This window comes from Triturus cristatus, chromosome 5_2 (genome assembly GCF_964204655.1).
Source record: "Triturus cristatus chromosome 5_2, aTriCri1.1, whole genome shotgun sequence".
Classification (NCBI taxonomy): Eukaryota; Metazoa; Chordata; class Amphibia; order Caudata; family Salamandridae; genus Triturus; species Triturus cristatus.
The window spans coordinates 147,902,643-147,924,305 of NC_140588.1; the positions used below are offsets into that span (position 1 = coordinate 147,902,643).

A 21,663-nucleotide genomic window follows, 5' to 3' on the forward strand; every position below is an offset into this window, starting at 1 on the left:
GGCCCAGTAGCGGCCCGTGGAGGGAGTTCGGTGAGGCAGTGAGGCGGGGCGGGGGAGGGGCAGGGTGGGGAAATGTAAACACCGGAATATGGATGAACGGAGGTAAGTACACATTTAAATAAATAAAACGAATTCCTTTGCGCACGCGGCATCGCAAAATCCGATGCAGCGCGCGCAACGAAATTCGGTTTATCCATGCAACGCTCATGGATTTTGACACAATGCCAGATTTACAACATATCGTAAAATTGGGAATGCGTCAAAACCGTGCACCTACCCAGAGGTAATGTAACGAGGATAAATAAATGTATTTCTCCTCCACATAGAAAGATGAAAACCCCTCCATTTACTGATTTTGTGCAGGAAGGTGTCCCTTCCTGCATAAAAACAATCATACCTACTACACCCTTGCACCATGCTGCAAGGATCCATGTGTTGGCTCAAGGCAGCCATTTGTGCGCCACCACAGTGAAGGTGGACAGGTATCCTAACCTTCTCTTTTGACAAAGGGCAGCACAGCAAAGTGACATGCAGAGCTGCCCTGCATCTAAAACTCGTAAATAAGCCCCAAAGTATACAAATAGATCATCAGAATCTCAATAGTTAAATCCATGGAACAATGTGTAGTGCCCAGTGCTTAATTTGAACCTGTGGTTTCTGGTGCTGGGCACTGGCACTTAATTGACAACACCGGGATTTATGATAGCTACCACTTGGTGGCACTGTTTGTGTATTATAGAGATGACCACAACAACAGTTGTTTATTAAGCAAATAGACATTGAAACAACTAATACTTGCCTCCCAAGCCATTCTTCTAGCTCTGGGAGGCCTCTAACAGTCTTAATTGTCACACTTGTAGCAAGCAGTGTGATGGCTAGTAGTTGTATAAGTACTGTCATTGGTGGTGACGGCATTGGTAGCGCAAGCTGAGGTGGCCTCCTGGCACTTATTTCTTTACAAATTAGGCACTGATGAAGGCCCCTTGTACAACGTATCAAAAATATCATTTTAAGGTTTCAAGAGAAACGTGAGTGACCGGTGGGGTAGCTACTGATGGTGCACCAGGTGCAGGGGCACCAGAGACCAAGAGTGAGTTTGCAGCCCGCTGAGCCCCAATTGTAAAAGTCACCTCGCTGCTGGGGCTATTTCTTGGTATGGCCCACGCCTCACGCGCATGTCACCCTTGCTCCGCCACTGAGTGACACACCGAGAACTGGAGGCTAAAACCAAGAAGAACCTCTTCTATTCCACATGAGGTGGAACCCTAGTGGAGACAAGAGGGACTACTACACAGGCCGTAACCGTACCCTTATTAATAACTTCATGGTATAACCGTAATTTAATTTAGTTAAGCGTCCGAAACCTGTGACCCGCAGCTACTGTTCTGTCCTCTCCGAACCTTGGTTGCCAGTTCAGTCGGAGCGTCACCTAGCGGCAGTAACGTCACAATGCATCCTCTTGTCTGCTGACCGACAGACAGGGCCGAAGCATAATAATGTTAAGTCGCGCAGAAAACGGCCGTGTTTTCCCTCCGCCTACAACTCAAGCAATGGATCACCGGATGGCGGAGGCTGTGTCCCGGGAGAGCCCCAAGGCGCGCGGGGATGTGAGTAGCGTCCTCCTGTGAGCTTCATTTAATTTGGAACATGGGCTGCTCCGCTGTTACTATGGGCACTGAGCGGGGTCACGGGGGTGCATCTATGACGCGTTGCATCGAGTTTTAGGACGGTGGAGTGGACGGTGTGCCCGTACATTAGCTTGGCTGCAGAGATATCGCCTACTTTGGTGGATGTATGTTTTAAAGTAATAAGAATCGCTTTATTTTCCGATTGCAATAATACATGCGAGTATGTGGAGTAGGAGGTGGTAAAATACCTAAAAAATACTGTTCTCCTTTTTGATACTCACTAATACTTTGTGTCAGACAATTAGATTGTACATCTAAATATGACGATTTTACATATCTGCAGCTAGCTGTCAACTAGTCTAAAACAGTGGAATAAGCAGACAGACGACTTGCACACGGTCACAGTTTTTAAGGCAACTGCTCCCGAGAGGCTTCTTGGAGGTGGTTTTAGCCTCGGCCTTTTGTGTTCTGCAGCTGGCTTTTATTACATTTTTACCTATACTGTGCCTCGTTTATTCCCTCTTCTCAACTCTTATGTTTTTGAAGCTGTTTTGAAGCTGGGCTGCACTGTACAGTCCTCTTGTTTCATTGACATTAAGATTGTATCTGAGATGCTGCTACAGAATTGGTTTGAGTTAATGCTTATTCTTTTCGTATCCGAGATTTTCATGTATTTTTACTTGTACTCTGTGTCTTTTTTAATCACTGTAATGTTATGCCATTGTACCTTACCATACGTTACGTTTTGTTACATTGCGTTACAGGGATTTTTTTTAAATTGCACAAATCACTCTGAAAAGGATATTCAGGCTGTAGAGGACTGCTAGACTAGCAGGATAAGAAGATGCATACATTGGGCCCGATTCACAGAACTAACAAGACAAAATCCTAAACTTACTACCATTTTGGTATTCACAGAAGGCACTTACTCATTTTGGGTATTCACAGAAGGCACTAACTCATTTCGGTATTCACAGAAGTTAGGAGTCCTAACTTTAGGACTCCTAAATGCCTTCTGTGAATACCGAAAGTCTTAAAATTAGGATTTTTCTCAATTTAGTAATTGTAAAGTTAGGACTCCTAACTTTAGGACTCCTAAATGCCTTCTGTGAATACCGAAAGTCTTAAAATGAGGATTTTTCTCAGTTTAGTAGTAGTAAAGTTAGGAGTCCCGGCACAGGTGCAGGGTGCAAACACTGTGTCGGGTGCCCAATGCAATCCTGTGGAGTTTCTTCTTTTTGGGAACAGGCTGCAGGCATCGAACCGGAGGGTCCAGGCAGGATACCAGTGACAGCACAGGAAAGTTGAGGTGTTGGGGGTGTTGGGGGTCACAAGGAAACCACTAGTCGAGCTCACCAAAGCCGGGGGACTGTGGGTGCAGGGGTGCCTTTAGACATTGGAAATCTTCTTACCGGGCCGGTCACGTTGGGGAGGCCCTTCAGATTCACTCTGCAGGTGCCGTCGTGGGGGTCAGGAGAGGTCGGCCAATGCTGGATTCTGAGTCCTGGTCACTGGGGAGACTTCACTTGGTAGTTGGGCCACTCAGACTCTGGCCGTAGGGGCGGGTGCAGAGTGGGCATGACTCACAGATCCGCTTAGATCCGGAGTCTTTGTTGTTGGTTTCTTCTGGACAGGTCCGCTGTCCATGGGAGATTGGAGTCTTTGTTGAAGGCAGCAGTCCTCCCAGATGTTTAATAGGTCTCTGGCTGCAAGACAGGTCTCAGGTTCGTCAAACTAGAGACAGGCCGGTAGGGCTGAGGCCAAGGTAGCTGTCATCTTCAGTCATCTCTGCAGGGCCATCTTCTTTCTTCATAGGTCCTTGCAGATCTGCCTTCCAGGTCTGGGACAGCCATTTAAATACTTGATTTAGGGGCATTTTAGGGCACCTTACCTGGGATGACTACACCTACTATTGTGCCACCCTTCCGTGGGAGGGGGCATAGACCTTGCCCTGATTGGAGAGGGTCTCTTCAAGATGGAGGAGGCTGAAAAGTGTGCTTCACTTCGCCTCCTCCACCAGAGGGGTGGAGTTGGCAAAGGTGAGCACACCTCCTAGCCCTTCTGTTTTCCCGCTGGCTTTCCTGCCCAAAGTGGGGGTGAAACAGGGGGCTGCTATCTGCTGCTAGCAGCCGAGTCTGGGGGTAAGTTATCATAGCATCATCCCTTTGTTCCTCTCACTGTGATGATTCACCTAGTGAGATGTACCCAAGCCAAAAGTGGGCTAGGACAACTGCACAGAAAATGCAAACACAAGATCATTCCAGAGGCAAAAACAGCTTACAACAATGAAGCCAGAACCCTGAAATCTATCAAACCAGGTGACCTGCAGACCCTGGACTACCTCATAAGGGGACACAAAGGTAAAAGGAACTGCCCCTGGCAAACTGCATAAAAGCCAGACACCCGAACTCCATCACCAGGACCAGACAGAACAGAACCGCCTATCACACATTCAGTGAAGGAAACACCACCCCCTCAGGAGACTGAGGATCCAAAAAAAACACAGGAAGAATCATCTCCTGCTGGTGATGAAAGAAGGAATCCACCATTGGCACAAAGCCAAGATACAATGAAAGAGCAAGTCTGCCCTCAAATGCTCGAAATAAAGGAGACAAACAAGACAACAAACCTAACTCCCCCAGCTGGTGAGTGACAGCCACCAGAAAAAAACACCTTTAAGGTCAGAAAGCGTAACCCTACAGAAGCCAGTGGCTCAAAAGGGGGAAAGGAAAGAGCCTGCAACACAAACGTGAAATCCCAAGAAGGACACACCACTAGGGGGAACAAATGGAGAGTTCGGGACACCAGAATCATCCCAGAAACCAGATCCTGAGTGTTGGACTTGGCCCTTTTGGCAGGTTCACCCCTAAACTTTTTGCGTTTATCCTAGCCTTTTTTCTTATGTAGTGTTAGTGGTTTTAGACCCCTAGGCACATTAGCACTGTGTCCCAGTGTAAAGTGTGTGCGCTCTGTGTTACATTTAGTGAGACTGGCCTACCCTCCCATAGGAATGCATGAGGGATATGTGTGCCCATGGTAATTCCTGGTGTGAGAGGAGTGCAGGGTCAAGTTTAGTATGTGCGAACTCGTGAGAATAAATGCTGCACAATGGCGCGCGCAGATTTAGTGTGACTATATATATACACGGAGTCGAGGAAAGGAGGATCAATAAAGTTTCCTCAAGAGGCCGGTAACAGCATCCAGTTTTGTAATCACGAGGCACACGAAAAGTCAAAAATGCACTAAAAGTGGCCAAAAACCTCTCACAAACAAATTTAATCCACTGTTTTTTCACAATCAACTGACAACCTTACTTAGCGAACACAAAAGTTTCCAATTCGTAACCGACCCGAAACGAAGTCTTCATGTAACTTCCAAGCGTGGAGAAAGCATTGGATGCTCTGTATTCCGTTCGCGTTATATGACGTATGCGCTAGGAAATGAAATAGAAAGTGGACTGTAGCGGAGAGTTTTCCCAAAAACGGTACGCCATATTAGACTAGTGTATATTACGTTAAATGTAACCAGAAAGCCACATATCGCTAACAAAGGATAGTAGTATCCGTCTATGTTTGGTGGTGGTTTCGGCTTTTCGACAGTAGGGATATACACTCTTTCTTTTGGTTTTGGTCACTTGATTAGGGTGAGTAAATAATACTTTGTCTGTCACAGCATTACTTAGGGATGTATAATATGTGTTGGATGGTATATAATGGAAAATATGACTTATTTATTCTCTTAATAAGTAAAAAGGCATAACATTGTAAGTGCACTAACAGCATACCCATATGATTACATTTGTGACAATGAGATCTTATAGGATGGGTGACTGTTTTATGTTTGTGATTGTTCTTTTTATGTATTGTTTGCAGCCTTGAAAAAGTCCTTTTAGGACGAAACACGTGTCGGCTGTTGTGTACACATATCTGGATTTTGTAAGAAGACATATTAAAGAAACGTGCAAGTGAAATTCCAAAGCTATTGATGGACTCTAATTTCTGACACGCTCAAACACATTGTGGATACCAGCTTCCCTGGTTTATTATAATTGTTGTGTGCCTTAGCAATTGTGTAAAATGTTTGTGGAGTCCTGAGAGCCTTTTGTCTCTTTTGGTTTTTCGATTTATCCTCCAAAGGCAGAGGGGGATTATTTGCTTGAGAGCACCTTGAAGACTAATTCTATGGAATCTAACATTTTGTCTACATTTTTTTAAGTGGATGTGCATACAAATGTTCTGGCAAGCTTCTGCTTGGTTCTCTGTGTGAAGACCTAAAGTATGGTACCTTGTCCCCAAGAAGAGGAGTACAGGTTGAAGTTCAGGGGCAGTAAGAAACTGTCTCACCAGACTTGGGGGCAGTTTGCGGATTAATGTAATGATGCACTGGTTGATTGGATACGGGTTAACATGGAACAGGATTCTGAAGGACTGTTCAATCTGGTTATCAAAGAGCAGATGCTCAGTTGTTGTTTTCCAGGGTTGCGCCAACACCTGTTGAGGTGTACCTCCTTTTGTCCTTGGGACCTTGCAGAGGAAGCAGACCACTGGGAAAGTGCCCAAGGTTCTGATGAGGCGTGGGAGAGTGGTTCCAAAAGTAGTGGCTCGGGTTTCTTCCCGTCCTGTATTGGGGCAGAGGTTCAGAGTAGCCCAGCTAGGTCACACAGTATAGCGAGAGGGGTGTAGGGGCTCACGTCCTGTCTCAGTGGAGTAGGAGTGAGTGTGGTACTGAGTGTTCCCAGGTGCCCGAAACCCAGTCTCAGAACGTGTATGGTTTCTTCAGGGAACACCAGGTTGGGGCCCTAGGCTGTCCTGTTAGTGCATTTGAGGAGGATCTCCTAGTGTCTAGAGAACATGGAGCGTCTGTAAATAGAGCCCCAGTGGTTCTGGTGTCTGGCGGTGCCGCTCCAGTAGGGAGGGTAGAGAAGTCCGAATTGAGGGGTGAATGGGGGATGTGTCCCCCAGTGGAAGAACCAGTGGGTCAGGGACCAACCAGTAGGGCTGAGTTCCCTTGGAGTTACCCTGGTGACACGACTTCTGTTCTGGGGGATCTTCGCGCACTCTCAGGTGGACAGGGGACGGGAGATCTGCGCCAGGCAGACGGTCACGCAACATATGAGTCAGGTGTTACCCTCGGGGGGATACTGTCTGAGTCCCCAGAAGTCCTGGCATGCCAGGCAAGTACTCTGCCAAGGGGTTTAGACCCAAGGTTGGGAACCCAGGTTCAGGATCGGCCTGACCTAGAGGGAAGGACAACTGTAACCAGTGTCCTGACCGATGTAGCTGCTAAGGGCACCACTCCAGTTGGGAGTGTGCCAGACTCTGGAAGGGGGTGCAGAGGGAGGGAGTCCTCCCCTCTGACCCGGTGCAACCTGAGGGGTTAAACCCTAGGTTGGGAGACCAGTTCTTGGAAAGAGATCCTGAACTGGTGGGAAAGTTGTGTTATGAGGGTGCCTCTCAGAGGAAGAGAGGGCGGAACCCTAGAAGAAGAGGTAGGGGGAGGAGAGCCTCGCCCGTGACTTTTGGTCAGCTTGAGGGTACAGACCCTAGGCTGGAGGATCAGTGGCAGTCTAGAACTGCCCTGATGAGGGATAGAGTGGAGAATGGCAACTATGTGCCAGGGGTTGCTACCCCCACACTGTGGATGGACAAAGACCAGTTGCATCTGGGTGGCCTGGGGCCTGGCCGCGGACAGCTAGGGAGTACCAGTGGGGTAGCCCAGTTGGTCCGCAGAACTTTTACAGAGGGAACCACATGGGTTCAGAGTGGCGTATAACCAGAGGGTGTCCCTGCCGTTGCGGGCCCACGTCCATGTTCTATCGCCCAAAGCAGGGAAGCCCATCACGGTGGTGATTGGTCTACCCTGCGTTTTGGCTGGAAGGGGGTTGTGTTGGACTTGGCCCTTTTGGCAGGTTCACCCCTAAACTTTTTGCATTTATCCTAGCCGTTTTTCCTATGTAGTGTTAGTGGTTTTAGACCCCTAGCCTAGGCACTTTAGCACTGTGTCCCAGTGTAAAGTGTGTGCGCTCTGTGTTACATTTAGTGAGAATGGCCTGCAATCCCATAGGAATGCATGAGGGATATGTGTGCCCATGGTAATTCCCGGTGTGAGAGGAGTGCAGGGTCAAGTTTAGTATGTGCAAACTCATGAGAATAAATGCTGCGCAATGGTGTGCGCAGATTTATTGTGACTGGTGGAGAAGTGCCATTTTTAGAAGTTGGCATTTCTCTGTGCTGTGTGTCTGCATGCCTGATGTGGAGTGCATGTCTGGATTGTGATTGACCGGCGCTGGATGGTGTGGGGAATTCCAGGAGCTAGGGTGAGTCGGCCCAGTGGTGAATAGAGAGATCTGCATCTAGATGGGAGGGAGGAGTTGCACCTGGGTCCTGACTAGGACTGTGCCTTCCCTCCACAATGCTGCCTCCGCCCCCTGTGGTGCGTCTGAGCACCTAGCCCCCACGTGACAAAAGAGAGAGGAGCTGAGCACAACAAAGTGCTCCAAAGCTCCCCCAAACCAGTTGCATCTGGTTTTCCCCCAGCCCTGTGCTGACAAAGGAAAGGTGTGTATAAAAGAAGGGGCTGTGATCCCATGAAAATGTTCTCTGGTGTGCTGCTCTAACTTGAGGGGGGCCTGCTGCGGCTGCTGGGCTCCAGGAGGAACCGCCACAAGGGACTGCTTCCCTGCTGGAGGGCCCTGTGTGCTGGCCTGCCTGAGCCCAGTCTGGTGTCCCCTGAACTTTGCCTTTTATTGGGAAGAATGCTCCATCTTTCCCTGGACTCTGAACTTCTGCGCCTGTGGGCGCTTTATTTTCCATTGTTGAAGAGCGATTTTATTTCCTTGCTCCCAGAGGAAATGGGAGTGTGTGGGGGCTTTGCAGCGCAGAGCTGCACTTCATTGGGAGCGAATCCCCGGCATAGGGATTCCCCCAGGCTTTGTGGAAAAGCGGGAGCCCACCCCACATCTGTGCCGCTTTTTGGCAGATTTAAAACAGCGGGTGCCCACCCCGCATTTTTATCGCCTTTAACGGGTGCCCACCCCGCGTTATTGCCGCCTCTGGGATTTAATGCATAGCGGGTGCCCACCCCATGTTATGACCGCATCTTGACTTAAAGTAACTGGCGGGTGCCTACCCCGCAAGTACATTTATCTATAACGGGAGCCTACCCAGTATTGAAATCACCGCCGCAGCCCGGGCCAACCAGGAAGCCAGGCAACCCACGCTGAGACGTGGGCGGGGCCTGGCCCGGAGAGAAGGAAGTTCCGGCCAGCGAACCGGAAAACGGAAGAAGCAAGATGCCTGGGGAAGCCGTCTTGTCCTCGAGGGCTCCCCGTCCCAGTCCCGGGAAGAAGGACCGGGCAACGGGAGACAGGCAGCACGGAGCGGGAAGTGAAGCGGGCTCCCAGGTGGTGAGGAGAGCCCCGCGTACCGCCTACAGCCGCCAGAGAGCCCCAGTGAAGAGGGCTCAAACGAGCAGTGCATGCACTAGGAGCAGCGCCGGGGGGTGTCCCCGCTTCAGTTCAGTGAGTGGGGGCTGCCTCTGGAGGCGAGGCAGATTGTCGGTGCCTGTGGGTGCGGCCAGAGGAGTCCGACGCTGCATTTGTGTGACAAAGTCCCCGTGGGGCTTGGGGGCATTTCTTGGCGCCCTCAGTGTTAGTGCCAGTGAAGGCACAGCGCCTGAGTGGTCCCGCAAAGGGAGCAGGCCGCTCCAACGACAGGGGCCATAATTGTGTTAGTAAGAGCCCCAATGGGGGTTCAGTAGGCGCAGTGACGCCAGCCCCATTCTTTTCCTCTGGGCCATTGTTCTGCTTGAGTCCCAGGGTAGGGGCTCACATTCTTCTACAGCTGCCCCGCCTGGCAGTGGGCAGCTGCAACGTTGTGCATAACGGTTTAGAGAGCCCCAGGGTGGATTCCTGAGGGCACCAAAGTGCCAGTGCCCATCCTTTGGATTTTACAGCTGCCCAGCAAGTAGTGGGCAGCTGCCACGTTTAGGTGGTGCAATTGCGCACCTTGGCTTTACTGCTTTTTGTGGCCCTAGGGTTAATTGAGTAGCCCTACCTACGCCCTGACATTCTGGACATTGGGCATTGGGAGCCCCTGTGAAAGGCCAGTTGGGGTACACTGTGTTTATGCCTAAATGTTATGTCTACTGCTCAATGCCTTTATGCCCTGATCGGTGCTTCTAATGATGGTTAGGAGGTTTGTGCGTAATATGGTTATGCTAAGGGTTTGTAGGCCTAATAGGTTTTAGGCCTAATGTGATTATTATTGCACAGTGTTATTTACGTTGCATGTTCAATATCTCACCAGTAGTTACTGGTTGTGCTTTACATTTATTATTTGTTCTACATTTACATTTTGGTGATTTGTGATTGTTCTGGCAGTGGCCCAATTTGCCCTGTCAGGTGTATATAATCCCCTGTAGATATTGCCCAGTGCCAGTTGGCACAGTGTATATTATGTGATTATGATCTAATGTTTTTATTATAATACAAAGGCTATTTTTATATATAACCTTGTGTGGAGTTCCTTTTGTGGTGTGCCTGGGGTGTTGTTGCTGTGTGCGTGCGCAAACGCTTTACACATTGCCTCCGGGATAAGCCTGACTGCTCGTGCCAAGCTACCAAGGGGGTGAGCAGGGGTTATCTTTGGCGTGTAACTTCCTTGCCCTGACTAGAGTGGTGGTTTCTATCTGGCTTTGGCGCAAGCCTTAGCCAACCAGAAATCCCATTTCTAACACTGAGCATCCACCAGACCCCGCAGGGGACCAGAAAAGCGTTCATTGCAGCACATTGTACCCAAAGAGTGGCAAAATTCAGACCCACCTAGAAACTATCTTGGAGAAAATCCAGCACCTGAGGCAGGGAAATAGGAGAGGATGCACCTGCCAGCAATCACCCCAAGCCTGAAACATCTTCCAAGTCCTAGCAGAAGAAGACCCAGTAGACAACATTCTGGATGCCTGCACAGCAGAGGAGACAGAGGTCAAGTGACCCTATAACAGTAAGCCCTCCCGCTCTATCGCCAAGCCGTCTAACTGAGCCACATCATGCATCTGGAGACCCAGAAACATTAGGGAATACAGAACCAATGGAACACCCTCTCCAAACCTACCACCATCTCTATCAACAGAGGAAACCAAACAGAGCAGGCCATGTTGGAGATACCAGAACAACCTGAGCCGTCTCCCACCAAACTCGAAGCAGAACCTTCGGAACAAAGGTAAAGGAGGGATTAGCAAATACCAAGCCCACAGACCAAGGACCCTGTAGGACATCAATCCGCGAAGCCAAGTCTCCCCTTCCTCCGGAAAACAAATGGGGAAGAAGTGCTGTGCCAGGGCTCGCAAACAGGTCCTCCTGGGGGTGACACCACAAACGACACACCTTGGCAAATACCCAGGGAGAAAGACAGAAGTCCGGAGAGGACAGAACCTCCATGTGCAGGAAAAGGAACAGACAGCATAGAATTCTCTGAATAAAAATGGCCCTGAGAGACCCCACAGATGAATGAGCCCATTGGAACATCCGAACCGCAACTGCAAACAAGGACAAATCACATGTCCCTCCATGTCGATCAACAGAGGACCCTGCAGCGGCGTAGTGTGTCCGAACATCAACGGCCATGCCCCTCAGCCGAAAAGAAAAGGAGGATCAACCAAACCTTCTCCAAGACCCAAGAGTTGGAAGAACGATAATATGTGACGTTACATCTCGGTCTTCACACCGCAATACCTTTACAACGCAGGCATTACAACACAAGTTGTTACAACAACTTGCACTTGAGGGCACTGGACTTCGGAATAGTATGATTTACTATTCCAACTCCAGCCTACGTTACAATAGGGAAGGTGTTGGAATAATAAATCATACTATTCCTTAGCTTAGAGCGCCATTGTTGTAATGACTTGCGTTGTAATGCCTGTGTTGTAAAGGTATTGCGGTGTGAAGACCGCGATGTAACAGATGTCTCTCGCAGAACGAGCACTCCAGAAGACATCCCACAGGCTACTGACAAGGAGAGCCCATAACCAGGGCCCCCTAACTACCCTCGGTAGTACCGGTAGTAAGGATTACCGGGAGCTGAGGAGACAAGGAAACTCCCCTCAGGATGTAGGAGGCGAGCAGCTTCCAGGCCAGGACCCTCCGGAACCACTCTGCCAGAGGCAGAGGCAAGACAAATCTTGTACATTTGGAACCCAATGAGTCGGAATGAACCCCAGGGCACCACGAACACTGTGGCCAGCGGTGACATCTTCGCATACACTAAGAAGCCAGGAAATGACAGAAGAGCCAGCTCCATCACCCCATGAAAACAGGACATGGGGAGAGAAGCCCCCAGTCAAACAGCCGACCAGACAAGGGAAGAACGACAGCCCCTGCAGATAAGGAACAGCCATCAGAGGTGCCAGCACTGTGTGAGTAGTCACTCAGGGAATAGATTTCTGGCCGAATGGGAGTACTCGGAATTGGAAATGCTGTGACCCTCACAGCAAACCGCAGGAACCCCAGAAGCCTGCAATGAACAGTAATATGGGGACGCACATCCTGAATAGCGAATGTTGCCAAGAAGTCTCCTGATGACACCAGTGGAAAGAGCTGCAGAAAAGACAGCATCCTGAAAGACATGGATGCCACCCATAGGAGCGGAGCATAAGAACCAATACTGGCTGAAAGTGGCAGAAATAAACCTGAACCTTGGAAGGCTGGAAACACAGCACACATGGCGCAAACAGTCAACAGCAGAATATGAGGTTGCAAGTTGAGCCTATTAACGAGAAGTAGGGTCAGAAGTAGCTAACAGCGCATGTAGTGGAGTAAGCCCAGCAGACCACTGAGTAAGAGAGTAAGACCAGCCACAGTGGGACCCAACAATGCCATAACACCAGCACATCAACCATGGATGATGGTGTCTCCCGGCTACAGTCCAACAGGCATGCAGAAATTAAGACACATGACATTACAGAAACATCAGTGAAGCTGGAAAACCGAGCCCCAGCAACAAGAACAAACAACGCGAATGGGGTCGGAAAGCATGAGCCATAAAAAACCACAGGCAAAGTCAATAAGCCAATACATTGAAATGCTGATAACTGGAACAGTGGTAAGTGCTCTGTGATCAAAGTACCAGGACTTGAACACCTGTCTTGAAGGTGATGCTGAACCACAGACAAGCACCCGGCGCCAATAAGCTAAAGTTTCTGGTTGCTCGCTTTTGCTGCAGATATCCAATGAGACACTGACATTAATATCAAAGACACATACAGTAGACTCTCCTGCAGGTGCCAAGCTGTCCACAGGGATATCCACCACTTGCCTCCTCCAATGCTGCACCCGCCAGGTAGAGAACGCGTAAGCTTGGGAACGCAGGGTAGGCCAGACTCCAAAAATTCTTCCTGGCACCTCCTCCACAGGTGCAAAGCAGCCCGGGGGGATGCCCAAATCTCGCTCTGCAACCTGCCGCAACAAAAGCAGAAAGACACTGCAGTGCAACAGCTCCAGGCCGGCCACTCTGCATGTAGTAAGAACACAACCTACAGCTGAGAAGCCGACAATCAATGTACAGTCAGAGAGCGACCCCTTGGCACCAACTTACATGATAAGGGGAAAAGTCGTGTGAGGAATAAAGAGAGGTAGAACCAACATCAGCACCGCCTGAGTGCCCCAAATCACTATTCTTAATTGTGACATCAACAGCAGCAAGCATAAAGGGGGTGCGACGATGAGCAGTCAGCAACGACCGTGCCAAATGCAAGTCAATCTCCTGGGAAGTTGGAGGGGGAGCTATGTGGAATAGGCACATCTGTAACTCAACCCCGCGAGAACTATGTGCTCACGAGTAATGAGCAAGGCAACGCCAAGACCACATTGGGATTATTGGAAGGAAAACTTTCTGTGCACAAACACTCACCCGGGAGACATTTAAGAGTAAAATATGAAGGAATGAGCCAGTTAACTACAGGTACTGACAGAATCCTCTCAAACTGTACGTGTGAGACATACTTCCATAAAATCCAAGAAATAAATAAGCCCCAAAAGCACATCATTGGAGGGGAAAATCCCTCCAAAACTGTGCAACCCAAAAAACATACACCTAGGGTCTGGCACTCATAGGTCACAAGAAGAAGGAACTAAGCAAGAGCCAAGCTCTAGACAGCCACCCTGCAACCGGAGAAGCCCCCTCTACCAGAGTTGGCCTATCCAAAAGCCAGTTTCTCCCAGGAGACACAGTTTCCACCAACTAGTACAATCAACCAATCAAATAATTTCAATCAAATAATTTGTAAAGCGCACTACATACCCACAAGGGTTTCAAGGCGCTGAGGGTGGGGAGAAGGGGGTGCTGTTGCTACTGGTCGAACAGCCAGGTCTTGAGTTGTCTCCTGAAGGTTAGAAGGTCTTCAGTTTGTCGTAGGATGAGGGGGAGGGTGTTCCAGGTCTTGCCCCCTAGCCTGCTGCAGGCAAGCACCGCAGACCTCTGGCCTGGCTGCAATAAATGGGTCCAGGGCGAGATCCAGAACTGAAGATTGCTTGTAATCCGGTCCCCGCGATCTCCTCAACCCTGCTGGCTCAGTGTAGCCAGGAACAGAGCTGCCATGAAATGCTCGAGCATGCCCATCACACGTGCCCATAGATTGGGACGCAAAAAAGGAACAGGTAGTAAGGAGGGGGTGTGTTTTTTTATACTTGGGAAAAGGCTGTGATTGGAGGCTCAGAGGCCTCCCATAGTGAGTCATCATGGCGAGAGGGACGGAGGAATAATCAAAGGATTTCTAATATGGCAAGACAGGGCTATCATCTACAACCTCTGGCTTCTGCTTTGTAACTTTTCTTGCTATCTTGGTCTTGGAGTCTTAAAGGCAGAAAAGGCAAATAGAGCTGTAACACCCCTATTTACCTTCTTTTGCTTCAGCTCCATGCTATCCTTTCAGTCCCTCAGCAACAAATAGGAGGCCCCTGAGGTTGCTGGGGGCGGGACAAGAGGAGAATTCACTGAGCTTGTAGGATCAGTGACCCCAATGCCTCTAGACCTTGCATTTAATGAAGTGGCATCCACCAAATTAAATGCAAACTTAAAAAACTGGGTTTACATTACTAGAGGTAATACACGCCTAAGGCACTCTGAGGACACTACAGCTCTTTGAAAAATGACATCACCTAGTAGCTGTAAATATAGAAAGTTGATAGTGTGTAGTTTACAGATCCAGCTATGTGCCAGGTACCAGCGCTAGATTTCCGTTGCATTCTACCAGAGAGTAATGGCTAGCTGGTGTTTGGTTCTTACAATATTGAGGTTTTTATATTTATGTCCATGTTTGTTTTTGTATTCTTTGCACTGCAGAATGCAATTGCTTCTAGGCGCATCTTCACTGAGTTGGGATATATGGTAGCATGGTGACAGTAACAATGATAGAGTTCATAAAGAAGGCTACATAATTGCACAGGATGTAAAGGAGTTGCATAGTAACTTAAAGCGCTTGGGTTACATAGCTCAGGCATGCGGTGCTACAGATAGGCTGGAGTGGTTACAGCGAGCCTGTATGCATTGAGAGACTTCACGAATATCACACAGAAGGTGCCATTAGACCTGAAAATAAGCCAATGTACAGATGACGCAGACAGACAGGGAGAGAATGCATGAATCATTGGTTTAGAAGAGCTCTTGAATCTCGATCTGAGCTGGATCATTCATTGGGAGTGGTGGATTTGCCTCAGCAGGCTCTTCTACAGGCAAGGTGCTGCCACGCAGAATCTTGTCACATCTGTTTCTGCATCTGGTTATAGGGGTGAATAGTAGATGATATTTTGTTGAGACATATTTTGTTGTTTGCGGATGTGTATGTTGCAAATAATTTCTTCCATGTATTTTGTAACGAATTTTCAATATATTTGTATGTGAGACAGAACATCTTGAATGTAATTGTGTCTTTTAATCCGAGCATGTGTAGGCGAGTGGCTGCTGTCGGTTCCTGTTTTTCTGCACAATAAAGCAATCTGTTGGCCATGTTTTGTGTCATCTGTGGTCTTATGGTTTGGTTTGCTGAGTTCGATTTGAGTGTGGGTATGGAAACGGGTTCTTAGGAGCATCACCTAGTGGAATTATTTTTTTGGCTGCTGCTCACACTTAGAGGCTGAGGTTGAACTCCATGCATCACAGCATACCTTGCTTTTGTACTTTTTTTTGGCGATGGGCAGCTGTTCTCTAAAAAAGTTAGGCAGCGTGCACACACATGTTATTATGATTTATTTTCTAGAAGAATAAAAAGTGAAATCGCTATACTGCAGCAAATACTTTGGGGCAGATTTACAAGCCCCTTGCGCCACTTTTGCGTCACTTTTAACATGGGAAAAATGACGCAAAATTGGCGCAAGGGCCTTGTAAATCTGCCCCTTTGTTTTGTGGTGCTGTAGGATTGATGCAGCAGTGTAGCTGACTAGCCATGACCTCTTTTCTTTGCTTCCAATGGAGACTCCAAACCGAATGGTTTCATCCCCCCATATCTATCAGAAGGCACAGATTGTGTGGGATTGTGTTGAAAGGTAACGTTAAATGTTGTTATTCTTTTCCACTTCATTTAGGGTTCAAGTACACTCCCCGGACAAGTAGCGTTCAAGATGTCAACCATGCCTCTTGGTATGAAGCTGCCTGTGCTTACAGGCTTTGTTGATTTCCTGCGTGCTACAGAACTATATGAAAAGGTAAAAGCACAAGTATTTATTTGCTCACATTGATGGTATTTAAAGAATCAAAACATTGTTTATCACCCTGTTGCCTTTCACATGTCACTCTATATTTGATAGATTTCTCCTCATTTACTTTTCTAAATAAATAATTCAGCTGGGAACACCACACAATCCGACTATTTGCACCTAGGTGAACACTAGTGTAAATCCAATGATCTCAACAGTAAACCTTCAGTGAAATCCTGTCTGTGGAAGGCAGTCAAGGTACATCCTCCTCTTTTGATAAGCTATACCCCTATTGAACCTTCAATCTTATTTCATTCTAAGAATCGACCTCGCTTGCCCCTGGAAGAGAATGGAAGGATATATTTACCCCAGGCCATCAGCAACCTGGAATTGACGAAGCACCTCTCTTTTAAACACTGTTTCCACTTGAGCTTCCTTCAAATTTCTATAGTGGACAGGGTAACCAAGGATGAACATCTAGGACCTTATCGCTGGTGTGCAACCCCTTACACTTATTGCTCTTGGCCTAAGATTAATCATGAAATATATATTTTTGATCTACATTGTGGGGGCCATAAAATGTAGGGAACCCTAAAACCGCGGATCTGTTGCTCGTTTGGGATACGGCTTGATTTGCAGAGAGCTGGGGGCGTACTTAATTGATTGTTCCAGGTTAAGTAATCAAGGGGGTGGAGCCTCATTTACAAATTTCCTGTCTCGTGGCGATATGTTATAGTTTTTGGAGTGTAGTACCTGTACCCAGGGAGTTGCCTATCGGCGTCCCTATCTAAATTACACTTAGTGGTTGGATAAGATGTCACTCCCTTAAGTTAATACTTTTTTTGTGTGTTTGGGTTGCTCATGAACATGAGCATCTCTTTATGGATTTTTGGTCATGATTATCACAATGTGTGAATATGGTAAATGCTCCCTCTGCCTAGGCATCCAAGGCTATTGTTTTCAAACATTTTTGTTTTGCAGAAATGGTTGTGAGATGAAAAAAATGGCTGCTGCCAACAGAGGACATCCTCTTCCAAATCTTCTTCCGCTGATGTGTTTTTTTGTTTCCAGGACTTCTGGAGCTAATATTGTCTTCTGATGCAGCAGCCCGCTGTGCTTGGTTATGCTACATATGCAGTGACCACTGCCATGCATAAAGGCGAGAGGACCTTCCCAGACTCCTCTTGAAAAAAAGTATACCCAGCTAGACCCTTTGAACCCGAAAGACATTGTTCCTGATTGACATTTGCACTTGATATAACTGCCTGAACTCGGGCATATTAACCTGTTTTCCCTCCATCTTCTTGAAAACCTTAATACCTTTACATGAATGAACCCTCCTACAGATCAGTGCTTCCAGAATGTGGAAGTAAATATTGCCTCTTTCCTCTGGGATAGAAGTATATGAGAAGGCACCTGCTGAATGCCGGCTGCCCTGCTGCAGCCCTCACTCCATGGAAGCCCCTAGCCAGACTGAGATTCAAAGAGAGTGCTCTAACCCTCACAAGAGGCCAGAGGAGCACCGCATGAGAAATCCATCGCTACCGGGCTGTTGAGTGGTGACTCTGCTTGACAAGTACACTCCCTCGTTGCCCCACCTCTTATTATTTTGTTTTTTAATTGAACCCATCTGCTGTTGGGGGGGGTCCCTCTTCAGGGGCATAGCTTTTGGGGGGGTGTTTTGGGTTATAACTCCTTAACAAATGTATTATTTATTAAACATTTGAGTACATGAGCTTTCAGTCGGGTATGGTAAGGTGCTGTATTTCACCTGCGCTTTTTAAATACTCACTCAGACAAAAAGACACACACACACATGCACACACACGTCTCCGTTTATAAGGTCTTAAAACATGATTATTTTACAAAATACTGGGGCAGATTTACAAGCCCCTTGCGCCACTTTTGCGTCGTTTTTAACGTAGGAAAAGTGACGCAAAAGTGGCGCAAGGGCTTGTAAATCTGCCCCAGTGTTTTATGTACCGCCTTACAATCCGCACTCCTTTCCCTTTCCACTGGCCCTTAAGATCCCGTCATGCACTCCTTCTCATGTAATGATTAACATGATATGCCAGCCTGATATGTTGGAAAACCTGAAGCTCCCCCCTACCAAACGTACTGGGCAAGCCACGCCCTGTCCCTCTCCCAGCTGGTTTGCCACCAATGTGGATTAAGAGAGGCCTGTATGGCCTGAGAAAAGTCCTTTGTAATTGTGCACCTACTTACAACGATTTCTGTAGGTCAGACAGTGGTCTGCCCCCATAATCATCAAAGTCGGTTCCTTCTGATTGAGGATCTGCAGAGTCAGCTTCCTGTGCCCCAAAGTACTGGGCTTTGCCTATTTTGGGCTCTGGTGACAAATAGGCTGATAAATTCGGATACGTGCAGTAACTCCTGTTGCAGTAAATAGCAGAATTTAAATGCCACAGTTGTTATTGCATCGTTGCAATCCCTCCATAGAAATTTCAGCAGGCCAAGCTTGCTGACATTTATCAGGGAAAGTACCAGATGAATAATGGTACATGTGGAGTTCAGTGAAATAAGTACCAAGTGCTGCATTTCAAGCACCATTGCCTATGAGAAAACTCCAAATAAGATGCATTTATCATACCTGGTTCTCACCGTAGGTGTCGATATTCACTGGGTGTGGTAATTATGCCACCACTATCTGCCCCACTTTTAATTGGAGGCTTACACTCCCCCATCACCACCTCCCTTGAGCTAGGATTTGGTGAATCAGATATGTCTAATTTAAGAGTTAAGGTTACTTAACGGAGATAACCTTTCACCACAGACCAAGTATGCAATTTCCAATTTATTGGTGACGTCTACAGGGCAGGGACTGGGAACTTAAAAGAGCCCTGGCAAAATTTGAAATTCAGCCCCCAAATGAGACATGCTAATGCGCGTAAAACCAGAGCAACTTTTACAAGTTGCTGCTGGGATTGCATAACGTGCACCACCACTCCAGGAAGCAGAAACCAGCCTCCAAGTGTCAAAACTGGCCGCCTGGGGCTGCAGCCTCTCGGGTGATTGCCTGCTTGCCGGACTGGCCAGTCCGGCCATGGACGTCTAGCATACTCACTGTTATTGTGCTGAGTGCTCCTACAGTTATGGACCCTTAAAAAATTCTGAAAAGCTGGGAAACCTATTTGGTGTGCATTGTACTAATTTACCTTGATGGGCAGATCATATTGCCACCACTTAAACAAGGCCTCAAGGTAGAATCTTGTCCGTTCGTATTTGATCACTATTCTCCTGATCTTTCCTGTGACCTGGGGTCACCACCTATTTCCTTGAATAAGTGCAATGGGACATTTAGAATGTGACAGTCAGGCGTGTGGCCATGTTAAGGATAAGGCAACTAAAACCCCCATTAGAAATCTCTGCAACGAGTGGTGAATTATAAGTTGTGGCTGTGTGACCGCTCCGTGTAACACTCACTTGGGTCGAGTCAGGCTTGTTTGTTACACCTTAGCTCAACCCTTGCTAGCTGTGGCTTCGAGAAGCCTGGCATAAACAAAGGAACAAGTGTAAAGTATTTAGAAGTAGCAAAAAAACAAATAGGAAAGTCACACAGCATGAAAGAAATCCGACATGACTTTATAAAAATAGATTTTATTTTTAGGGATTTTTAGATATCAAAATGAGCAAAATGGACCAGAAGGTTCTGGAGAAATAGATATTTAAGTAAAACGTAAATGACATGTTTCATTTAAAATGCAAGCAAGCATTGGCAACGAATTTGGTTAGAGGAAACTTTGGAACCCTGGTAAAACTTTTAAAGAGTCATTTTAGGGTACTCATGCCCGCTTTGGGTGCCCAACTCAGGCAGGGAGGAGGTCAAGGGAGTCAGTAGGGATTTGTAGGATAGTTACATTGTCACCAAAGCAGCCTCCAGTCCAATTCCAGGCTGTATGGTCAAACCGCCATAGACTATAATGATGTGGTCCAAATGCAGGGATACAGGATGCTGAAAATGCTGTAAGATGCTCAGGTGCTCAGTGGTCGACGGGGGCCTTGAAGTTCCCTTGGTTGTAGCAAAAGTCCATTGCTGTTGGACTACTGGTCTCTGTTCACAGCAAAACCGGTGGTTCCCTTTGGGTAAAGCTAGTGCCCATCTTGTGCAACCGAACTGCACTCCGACGACTCTCCCAGGTCCAGCAGTCTTGGTTGCAACATTTGAGCATTAGGACTTGGCCTCCCCAGCTGCATGTTGGGGGTCAGTTCTGATCAGCTAATTATGGCTGCTGACCAGCCAGGATTGTCTTCCTCAGCTCTTGTGGCCATGGTTCTCTAACAGGACATCAGCCAACTGACTCTTGGAATTCACCTCCTCTACCTGGGGCTCAGGTGTAACGATTCCTCACTCCAGGCAGGAACAGGCACAGTCCTCTCTTTGCTAGCCCAAGGAACAGCAGGTGCAGCCCAGTGGTGGGTAAAACCTCTCTTGCCAGGTCTCAGGAACAGCTGGGCAGTCCTTCTTCGGTCCTCTCTCAAGTGTGTGATCTGATGTCTTGGTACCAGGGGTGCCATATTTATGACCGGAAAATGCTTTTGGGGAATGCAGCGGGTAATAGCTAAAGGGCTATTAAGGCCTGTCCAGCCTGGTGACTACCTGCAAGGTGTGGCAGCTAGCTATTCCAGAGTACACTATTTTGTTCACTTTCTCAAGATTTCGGAACTCTTCTCTAGGTGTGTGGATCTTGGTAACCGACCCTAGATTTATATAAAAGCAATCACGGACATGGTGGTCTGCTGACCCCAGCAGGCCACCATTTCTGTGATTTTAGCAGTCACTAGGGGGTCGCAAATTGCGACCTACCTCATTAATATTCATTAGGTTGGTCCTTTACAACCCCCTAAGATCGCAGAAAATGTTCAGCACACTTTCATAATGCCGTTTTGAGATTTTCAAATTGTGAATCGCAAGGATTCACAATTAGGGAATTGCAAAACGGCCCTATGTATGCTTGCACACACAAGGAAACAGCAAATTGTCATGAATGATTGTTTATGTGCAGGCATGCTTCCCTTCCATCCACATAAACAATAATTTCCTCAACGCAGGCACCCTTGCACTGTGGTGCAACAGTGCCTGCGTTGGGGCAAGCAGATTAATTTAGTGCCAGCGCAGGGAGAAATGCAGGGGGGCACCATATTGTTGTAAATACTGTACAACCCTTAGTTTCTTAAGTGACGGAGCGCGGCATTAGCAATTTTGGAGCTAAGCCGCGCTCCGCCACTTTCTTATACATATGCCCCATAAGACTTGAGAGATTGCTGTCAGGGAGGTGGATCTCCAAAATGGGCAGGTGGTCCTCTGCAAACGGAAACTATACCCACTGC

At 47.7% G+C, this 21,663-nt stretch overlaps 1 protein-coding gene across 1 annotated transcript in view; it reads left to right on the top strand.

Annotated features, from left to right (window-relative positions):
- The window catches only part of LOC146822735 (uncharacterized), a 447,601-nt gene that overhangs the window by 59,728 nt on the left and 366,210 nt on the right, over nt 1–21,663 (top strand). Inside the window, exon 3 of the mRNA XM_085606289.1 lies at nt 16,204–16,323. Within this exon, the coding sequence (XP_085462415.1) occupies nt 16,204–16,323 (120 nt within the window). The remainder of the gene's footprint in view (nt 1–16,203; nt 16,324–21,663) is intronic.